We start from the raw sequence: 10,732 nt of genomic DNA, 5'->3' as shown, positions 1-10,732 counted from the left end.
TATATATATGTGTGTGTGTGTGTGTGTGTGTGTGTGTGTACTAAGTGAAATCTTTAGTATTTATGACTACATGTTTTGTGCCTTAATGAGATATTCTTAAAACAAAAAGCCTTTTAAATTCACACATGCTCAGGCATACACTTGTATATGTTGGAGAAGCACTTGAGAAAAGAGATGCCTAGAGTTTAAAGCAACTTCAAATTCTTTGTAAATCATTTGAAATTCTTTTGTAAATCGTCATTTAAAATTTCAGATGACTTTTCATTTCTCTGAATATTTAGACCTCATTACTAAATTACAGATTATTTAACTGAGCAGTACAAGGGACATTGGATAACATCTTTATCCAATGTGATGTTATTGAGCACCTTTTTTGAATTTATTTCTATTTTCTTTTTTTTTATTTTGTCTTTAGAAAAATGGGTGTGTAAGTAAAAAGGACGTGTTTTGAATGCAGGCATAATTGTCTAAATTATCTCATTTTGAGGCTTGATATTTTTTTCGTACTTTAATATATCCATTATTTATTAATTCATATACACAATTTTAATATTTATAATTTTGACCCCAACAAATTCAACAATCCCCACAGGCTTTTGAACCTAAACTAAATTAAAAATGAGATCATGCCAACCAAATAAACTTACTTGACGTTAGGATTTAAAACATAACCTTTCTCACCAATACAACTCTTCTATATTATCATCCATGTCAAAATAAAAACAACAAATTAATAAAAAAATGCATTAATTGCTTGATTTTATGCTTCTGAAGAGTATAATATTAAGAGTGACATCAAATTTATGATATTAGTTAGCGTTTAAATAGGGTTTACAATGAGATCATTAAAGTTTTAGTCTTACAGCTGATTTACTTATGAGAATTCAACATTTTATAATCAATTAATAAATTAATAAGCCATATTAATTAATAGTTAACTATTTATTTTTTTTGTTAAGAGTAATTTTGAAATTTATTTAAGATCCCTAAGATTTTAGTAGTGTATAATTATGGTTCTTTAATGATGCTATAATTTTGATTTTATAAATTTATTTATTTATAAATAAATGTTAATTAACTTAAAATTAATTATCATAAAAAAGGCTTTGATTTGTTAAAGCTTAAATTAGGTATAATTAAGATTATTAGAACTTGCATATTATTAATTATATATTAAACTTTTAATTATTTTAGTTTGATACAGATTAATTTGTCATTTTTTATTCATAAACGTGTTTTTTCTATTTTTCATTTTGAAAATAGGAAATAAGAAACATTTTAGGGATTAGAATTTTTTGTTTACATAAAGTAAAAAAAAACAATACAAAAAGAAAAAATAAAAAAAATCAAATGTCATTAAATTATTACATCTTTTGTTGTTGATTTGTATTGCTAACATGTGTTTTTTTGGGCTTTCTCAAGATTTGTTTTAAATATTGCATTATGAATTTATGACGCATGGCTCATCTTTTCTTAATCTGTTCAAAACATTTAAGCTTTACTTATTAGCATAATAGTCATCTTTTCCACTATAAGAGGAAGTTTACTTGTTCTGTCATATCAATTTAATTGTGTTTTGCCCATCGAAGTATGGATTTTTAATAGGAAAAATCTTAACCAATAGCATATAATATTGATCTTTTGTTTTTGGTGCTTATTTGAAGATGAGTTTATCCATTTTGTCGAATTTCTTTTTTATTTGTATCCCAGTAATTAAATAACGAGATCATTTTAGCCTTTTGTGTTTGATTCTTATGTTCATATGTATTATGTGCTATTTTCACCTTTAGCTAATTTTGATTTTAAACCAGTCATATGAGTGAATCCACTTTGGTTTACGTGGAGATATTGTGCTTTCCAGGGAAAGTGAAGGTGAATTTCAATATGGAAACTATCGCAAGGAAGCTGAAGACTTACGAGCTGTGGTGCTATATTTCTTAGAGCAAACTTTTAATATTTGTGCTATTATTGGGCATAGTAAAGGTCCGTGGTCAATCACATTGTTGATATGATTTTAAACAAACATACTTGATTTATGGATGTTTTGTCTCACAATTTGACTTTACTATATGAAATTTTTCATTATATATGGAGGACAAGACTTGAAGACAACTAAAATAGTTTATGAGAAGTTTCAATGTTAGATCCTATAATTATTTATACAAAATAATTCAACTCATGAAGGATATTTTTTAGCTGAATAATTTATAAGTTCAGCATGTATTTATTCAATTATGCTGTTCATTAAACATATATATAAATATATATATATATATATATATATATATATATCATGGAGGATAATATTGAATGGGTTTAATAATTCGTAAGGTAAGAGGCATCTCAAAACTAATACCACCTTACGAATTAGTTCATTAAACATATATATTTATACTGAGCATGTAGGTACATGGCATTCTCTGCCTTTTGAATGGGTTTTGAGTGGCCTCTTACAAGTTTTATCAACAATTTAAAATTTTTGTGTTGTTTAAAAAAACACTTCAGATCTGAACTTTAATTATTAGTTGGTCAAGTTTTTTTATTTTTGTAGATAATAAGCTTCATTTAGTAATTTAGCTCATTGCTAAAATTCAACGATTGTATTTTCTTCGTATGATTGATTGATTGATTTTTTTAAAATGTAAGTGTTCAAGAAAAACATATGCTTTTCGGTTAACATGCTACTATCATTAATATAATTATGAGGTTGATTGTTGACCCATCAGGGTTGAACTTGAGACCTTGCAAATTGAGCGTCATTAACCCAATATATGTCGTATGATGTTGAGGAGAGAGGTCGTGAGGCATGCTTACATTGCATATAATTTGAGGAGGTGCTCCTATTGGTCTCATCATTATTTTGGTTATAATTGTTTGAAAATCTGGAGTACACTAAATTTTTTTTAGCACGCTAATACACATCAAGTTATCATAACACAGTGATGTTAGTAAGGCATTATAAAACATAGGGACTGCATAAGATCACTTGGAGTCCTATTTTTTGGATATACCAATATGTATTTTGTGGATTGACATGAGATTAATATTATAGACGAAAGAAGCCGACGAATGTAACATCTGAGCTCTGGGCTTGAAAATTATTCTAAATTTTAGTTTGTCACTAACAATTTATAATCCAAATAAATCGAGAGAGCTACTAATAAAAGTAATTTAAATTAACTTAAAACTAAAATCAGTTGTGAAGAAAATTATATCTCTAGTTTGAGTGCCTTTTATAAATTTTTTATATTGTGTCACTCTTTTTTTAGTCTAATGTTTCACTTGAAAAATATTAGTTTACAATAGTGAATTATTAACAACTTAGTGAATTCTCATATTTTTGAAGTATAATATAATCAATCTGTATAAAAATAAAATTTGGTTTATTATTCAATTATGATCATTCAAGAAGGTTCAATATGTTTTGTTCAATATTGTTAACATCCCTTGCAGAAATACTATCTAAAATTTGTATCTGTTAAAGTACATCAATATCACTATTCTTATTCAGTTCGTGGTCGATTATCTTAGTGTTCCTAGCTAGTTTCCTAAGGGAGAAAGCTCCATAAGTTAATATGCAAATACTGACATTTTATGTAGTTAATATCTTTCATTTTATTATGTTATTTGGTACATAATAACTATTTGATAAAGTTAATCATGGAAAAATTTCCAATATTAATGTTGATATATGACCATTATTATAAAGAAATAGATGAATCAAAATAAAATATTGAATAATTAAACATTATCTATAATTAACCATACAAGTGATTTAGAAGAAATAAAAATGCTTTTATAACTTAGAAGTTAAAGTACTCATCTTGATTTTTAGAGATTTGATTCTCAACCTTTATTGCTAAGTCTTAGCTTCCTTTAATTTTGATTCCTCTCTTTATTACTAAATTTTATCCTCCTCTAATTTTGATACTTATAGAAATTTCTTATATTAATTAATTTATACATAATTGATCTATTTTTTTATATACTATTATTATTTTTTAAATGTCCAACCAAATTCTTTCCATAAACTTATATTACAAAAATTCCAATATTCACAATTCCTTAATGCTATTACACATTTTGATTTATACTAAGATTTTAATATTTCTAACTTATAGGCTAAATTTAAGTTCATTATTTTATTTTATTATTATTATTTCTAGTTAATAAAATTTTGTATTTTAATTTTATTAATAATAATATTTATCTTTGAATAACTTTATTTTTCCTAGATTATACTTGCACGTTTTAATAAAATCTATTACAGAATATCCATTAATAACTTGTATTCACCACATATATATTATTTAAAACTTCTATTTGTTTTTCTAACATAATTTTAAGAAATAAACCAAGAATAATGTATAATCATTCAAAATATTATAATTTTAAATTAATATTTCATATATGTGTTCTTTATGATCATTCCATAAAACCAAGAAGTCCATTTTAATTCTACTATTATAGTTATTTAGCATTGTCATTGCTAGTCCCAAGTCTGGAGGGGGTGAGAGGGTGGGGGGGGGGGGGTTGTGTTAAGTAATCGACAACCAGCGTAAAATTTGTTGAAAAAATTATGCATGAATCATTTTGATCATTGTGTAAGTGCTAGGGCGTCTACTGGAAGGGAGCTGTATGACCTAAATAGAGTGAAAAGTGTGCAAGGGTCGTTACGCTAACGCCGGGGTGTAGTGTCAAATAAGCAAGGATTTTCACATTACGGACGGATGCGGACAAATAAATTAGTCTATGAAACTAATAAGACTAATATAACTAATAAGACTAATATTAGGATAGTATTTTAGAATATATGTACTCTCAATGGTAAATTAATGGAATTAGTTGGCATTATGATTTATAAAAAGATTAATATCTTATAAACTCAAGAAACTAGATGGGTTGGAGAAAATGTTAAAGAGATTGATAACTTAGATTTTAAACTTTGGTATTCTAGTAAAAGTCACACAAGAAATGGTATAAGTGTAATTATAGATAAGAGTTTGAAAGATATAGTATTAAAAATTAATAGAGTTGGAGATAAAAGAGTTGGAGATAAAATTAGAGCCCTTAAGATTATTATTGATACTAAGATTTTTAATATTATAAGTGCTTATGCTCCTTAAGTAGATTAGATATATGGTCTAAAGATGAATTATAGCCCTTATTCTCTCTATCTCTCTTTCTGTCTCTCTCGATTTTATAAAATTCTTTCAGGAGTGCTTCATTAGGTATGACCTGCGCTAGTTGGTTTGCGTTCTTCACCTTTAATATCTCTTGTAGTAGTGAAGTAAAGATTGGATGTTTGAATTAAAGAATGTTTAGATGCATTGTTTTCTACTCTTCTCTTCTGGCGTATACTGCATACTTCTTTCTTTTTAATATTTTATTGGCATTGAAAACTACTGGAATTTTAGATAGCATACATTCAATAAACAAATTTCAGTTGTAAATGCTGCCATTACAACTGAGTGTTCATATCTGAAATCTGAACTCAGTGAAACACACTGCAAATAGAACAAATTTTCTTTCACAACGACTTGTAAATTTTTATTTTAAAATGAACGTTGTATAATCTAGATAATCATTTTGCTTGATGTTTGTGGTATGTTGTAAGGAAGGTTTTGCTTTATCCATCATCAATCTGGATAGGAGTTTATTCTGATAAATTATGAGACATTATTGCTGGTTCCATTCGTTTTTATGCCAATGCAGTCTCTTAAACATTTAGAGTTAGGTTACCTCTTTATCATTGACTACATGATGTATTGTCTTCTATTGTGTGGCCAGGTTTCTGAATGTATTTAAGTTTGTTTCAACTTGGTAGCCCTAACAACTTAAAAATTACTAGCCCAAACTTCAGCTGCTAATTCTCTACCATTTGTTCTTTGAAGAAATTGAAGTTTTGAAGCAGTAACTAACAAAGTTTCTATAGGTGGAAATGTGGTGCTTCTTTATGCTTCTACGCATAATGACGTCCCTCTCATCATTAATCTTTCTGGCCGTTTTGCATTGGAAAGAGGCATTGAAGGACGCCTGGGGAAAGCATTCATGCAAAGAATAAAGAAAGATGGCTTTATTGATGTCAAGGATAAAACAGGTGTGTTCTGAGTATAATTGCTTGAAGCGCTTAAATATTATTTTGCTTGAAGTTAACGTGCCATGATCTTGTGCGTGGATGTGTAAATGTAGTGGTAGCTGAGGCTTGTGGGTGTGCTTTCACAAATATTTTGTTTTTCGTTGGCGATTGTATGGCCTTGCATTGGTATTTGCTCTCTTTTTATGCATGTTGATGTTTTTGCTTGTTCGTGCAATTGATTTTTGGTGTATTCAAGCAGGTTAAAGTTTCAAATTTTGTATGATTTCTTCCATGAAATTACATGTGTTGTTGTGTTCCATTGATGAGCTCTCAATGTGGTGCCAAATTATTATTGTTGCCGATACTATTCTAGTACTTTTAGAAGGTATTTGGGAAGCGGATTTCACAAGGAGGTGGTTCTGGAATAGCGAGGAAAGGTTACTTTGTTTGGTGAATGTTGGCCTTTAAAAGAGAAGTATAAAACAAAGTTATGTGTTTCTGAGATGTGAATGCTTTGGTGGATGAGTGGCATGACACTTAGAGACAAAATTCAAAACAAATCTATCTGTGAAAGGGTTGGTGTAACTTCACAAGATTAGATTGTCATCTTAGATGGTTTTGTCAAACTAACTATCAACCATCAGATGATTCAGTTAGGAGAGTAGATGTTTTAGATTCGACTTATGTTAAGAAAGGTAGAGGTAGACCTAGAAAAAGACTTGGGCATATTGTATAAAAAATGATCTTAATCTATTAGAATTAAATGAAAATATAATAATCAGTGGGACTTAATGGAGAAAAAGTTTTCATGCAGCAGATCCCACTTAGTAGGATAAAGGCTTACCGTTGTCGTCGTTGTTTTTTGTTGACGACGTAAGGAAGGGATTGCACTGTTAAATCTAATATTGGAAAGCAGGTTCGACATCACCGGCGGTTGTTCTGGCTGAAACTAGCAAGTTGGACGACAAAACGGCGTGATTCGAGAGGCGTTGAGGTTCCATTACCTATTCCTAAGCAAGATACAAACATCACTTGCAAAAGAAAATGATACTCCAAAGAGCATAAAATAGAGAATGTCTCCTAATACCACAACAATAACCAAAAGTTTCCTCCCAAGCAACAAAAGAAACTCATAAATTCATTTGTAATGGAAATAACCTAATTAGAAATAATAAAATAGAAAAAAAGGCGAAAGAAAGAAAATGAAGTATGGTTGAATCTAATAACTAAGCCGTAAAATCAAGAATTGCAATCACAAGAAGCTTCAGTTTCACTGCAATAAGGAAATCTCACACTTGCGGGTCGTGGGATTTCATTTTGTGGCTTTTGTTATGCTCTTGCGTCATTCATCTTAGTTAGGAGAGGTTTCTTCTCTAGAAGGACCTGAATTCCATTATCGGGTTTACATCCCACAAAACACTTGCAGAGCTCTTCCAACTAGTAATTCACCACTGCTATCTTGCCAGCTGGCTATGAGTACGCTGCACAACTAAATTAGAATTTAGTACTCAACTTATTCTATAGAATCTTCTCAAAACTGCTCAAAAAATTCTTTTTTTATTGGAGGTGATCACATGTTGGATCTCTCTCAGCAATGATAGCCTAGGAGAGAGATTGTAGGTCAGAAAATCACGAAATTGACTAATCTGGGGTTGCCCTATGTGTGATTTATGCTCCTCGAACGCATAGCCCTCTTGGACAATTAATGCTAGTTTTGCTGATGCTTCTCTTAGTGCCAACAAAGGTAGTTTGTGGTGCTACATCTTTATATTTTGTATAAATTTTCCTTCTAAGACAACCAATGATAATCCTGTTGGAGTCTCTCACGGGCTCATCTTGAACCTCTAGCATCTCTCCCTTGTCGTCTAGAAGCTGGTATTCCTCTCCTTTCTCTTCCTCTGAATCTTCACCCTCTCCGATGCACTATCCACTTCTTCAACTACTCCCTGCTCAATGAAAGACGCCACTCTCCTTTTTAGGAAATCTTTCCAAAATCATGACACTTGAAGCTCTCCTCGACCGAGATAGATCTAGGAGTATTAATTGTCTCCACTTCATCTCCTCTCTGAACAGCTTTTTCTCGGCTGGGGTAGACTGCGATACTGACTGAGTATACTCTTGTTACCCGATCCTAGGGTTAAACTTTGCCTTTAAGGTGTGGTAGTTACCTGGTGATGTTGTTTCTCCACCTTTAATGTTATTGCCTATACATCAAGGACTAATACAACTACAGTTGTACCCCATCCGTAATAGGCGACCTCAGTCCTCCAACGCACCTTACTATTGTGTGCCTCTCTCGTTCCACCAACTCATTTTTTAGCATGAGTTGATCAAATTAATTTGTGTGCACCTCCATGAAGAATCTCTCTTGCGTATCTGGTGGAGTTTTATGAACATATCATATCGATAATGTGAGGGAATTTTTTGTGTTGCATCTTCTTTTTCATCTTAGAACATGTGATGATCTACTATTCCCTTCCTGATGTTGAAGGCATTTCAAATTCTCCCACCACAGAGATGCACTCTTCTTTAATTTAGTGGGAGCTAGCTTGAATCTTATGTCCAGTGGAACGTCTTTATACTCAAAGATTTGTTCTACTTCTTGGAGCCGCTCGTTGAATTCGTAAATTCATCTTTACTCCAAGATCTTGACTTCTCTTATATTCCATATGCCTGATTGTTGGAGTAATGGTTCTTGATCACTGAAAACTTCCTGATTGAAGGCATTCACTTTTTCCTTTACTCTGGAGTGTCATCGTTGGGGTTATGAGTGATCTCTTCGGATTGCCTTCTCAAACCTCTGTTATAGTTGGAGGATTTTCTATTGCATAACCTCCATAGGAATTTCCATGACAGCTCTAAAACAGTTTCTATTTGGTGGCATGACATCCTCCTTTTCCAATCAAGTTTTTGATAGGTTTAGGATTGAAAATCAAAGATTGGTTGAAGTTTAAGGTTATAGTGGCAGGTGTCGGGATGGATTTTTGATGAAGGTAGAAAAGTTGGATTTTGAACTTTGGGATTAGGGTTTGGAATTGTGGTAATAATAAATTGGGTATGTTTGAGGTTTCTTTTTATGAATTTTGGATTTAGGGTAGAAAAAACGAATCCATAAAAATTTAGGATTTGCCAGGCTTTGATACCCAATGACATGGTTTTAGGGCTCCTTGAAGGCATTTGGGAAGCGGATTTCATAGGGAGATCGTTGTCGATTATTGAGGAAAGTCTAGTATGTGTGTTTGATGGTATTTGGAAGGGATTGTGGGGATAAATCTGCTGTTGGACAGCAGGTTCGACGTCGTCGTCAGCTGCCTTGGCTGAAATCAACAAGTTGGACGACGAAACAATGTGTTAGAGTTTCCACCACATGTTACCGAGCAATAGACAAACACATCACTTGAAAATGGAAATGATATAACACTCCGAAGAGCATAAACATATAATTACGTCTCCCAAAACAATAACAAAAAGTCTCCTTCAAAATATCAAAAGAAATGCATAAATAGGTTTCAATAGAATATACTCTAAATAGAAATAAAAAACAGGACAAATATGAAATAGGAAAATAAATTATGGCTGAATCTGATAATTTGACAAAATAATGAAGATCCGGATTGCGGGAAGCTTCAGTTTTGCAGCCATAAGGGAATCCCGCAATTGCAGATGGCTTCTGTTACGCTACTGCGTCAGCTGCAGTTGATTCTGTGTGTAATCATTCATGAAGTTTTTTATGCTTTCTACCATGACAACTCATGTATTGTGGCATGTACAGGCGCGGGAGCGCACACACACAGTTCGTAATCATTTATCAAGATGATGATGATAATAAATTGTGTGCTTGCCCGTGCATATATATATATATATATATATATACAAGAAAGGATAGGTCGTATGAACAACTATTCTTTTATTTTGATAGTCATTCATTCATAAATTGGATTTAATTTTATAATTCAACCATGATAATGGTGATTATGAGGGGTTCATTGATAAGTAGAACTAAGTCTGTCCATGGTAATTGATGATGATAAAATGAATATCCCTAGACTATTGAACCATTCATTTTTGTCCAATATTACTTTAGTGTCCAATTTAATGCTCTACTTACCGAATCATAATATTATATGGTTATCTTGCTTCAACTTTTTTGAATGTTATGGTTCACAAGTCTATTTTTGAGGGTATTATTGACCTTTGAAATTGAGAAATGCCTTTGAGATCCTCTAATGTGACAGATACTCTATAGTATTGGGTGATTTGGTAAGTTTTTATAAGAGTGCTAAGGTTCCACTAGAAATGGTGATCAAGTCGAGGAATAGTGGTGAGAGTCGATGACCTTATATGGTGATGAGAGAGCTAATGAACAGTGTCAACACTAATATCAATTGATCCTTGTTGACCTCATTTTTAGTGAGGTCTAGTCTTCCTCTTAGGGTTTAGGATCTAGCCTTAGGGACCTCCCTTGACTATCTTAGAACCTTAGAAGTAGTGCCCGCCTCGTTTTTAGTTCGACCTATTTCCGTCCTCTTTTGGAGTTTCGTGTGTGCGGTATCGACTTCTAACACTTAGAAGGATGAAACCGACATGAGGAAACCCAAAATGGATTCCTATAGGACCTTCCCGAGCCTTAGGGTGACCTTCTGCACAATTCGC

The 10,732-nt window shown here is 31.8% G+C and overlaps 1 protein-coding gene across 3 annotated transcripts in view; it reads left to right on the top strand.

The window, feature by feature from the left end:
• LOC110036823 overlaps positions 1–10,732 on the top strand; it is a 96,965-nt gene that overhangs the window by 57,566 nt on the left and 28,667 nt on the right. For all 3 annotated transcript variants that reach the window (XM_020741357.1, XM_020741356.1, XM_020741358.1), the window contains exons 4-5: positions 1,862–1,983; positions 5,936–6,100. In XM_020741357.1, coding sequence (XP_020597016.1) covers positions 1,862–1,983; positions 5,936–6,100 — 287 coding nt within the window. The remainder of the gene's footprint in view (positions 1–1,861; positions 1,984–5,935; positions 6,101–10,732) is intronic.

This window comes from Phalaenopsis equestris, unplaced genomic scaffold (genome assembly GCF_001263595.1).
Source record: "Phalaenopsis equestris unplaced genomic scaffold, ASM126359v1 Scaffold211311, whole genome shotgun sequence".
NCBI classification, from domain to species: Eukaryota; Viridiplantae; Streptophyta; class Magnoliopsida; order Asparagales; family Orchidaceae; genus Phalaenopsis; species Phalaenopsis equestris.
The sequence above is the reverse complement of the archived record's forward strand: the minus strand, read 5'-3'. Positions and strand labels throughout refer to the sequence as shown.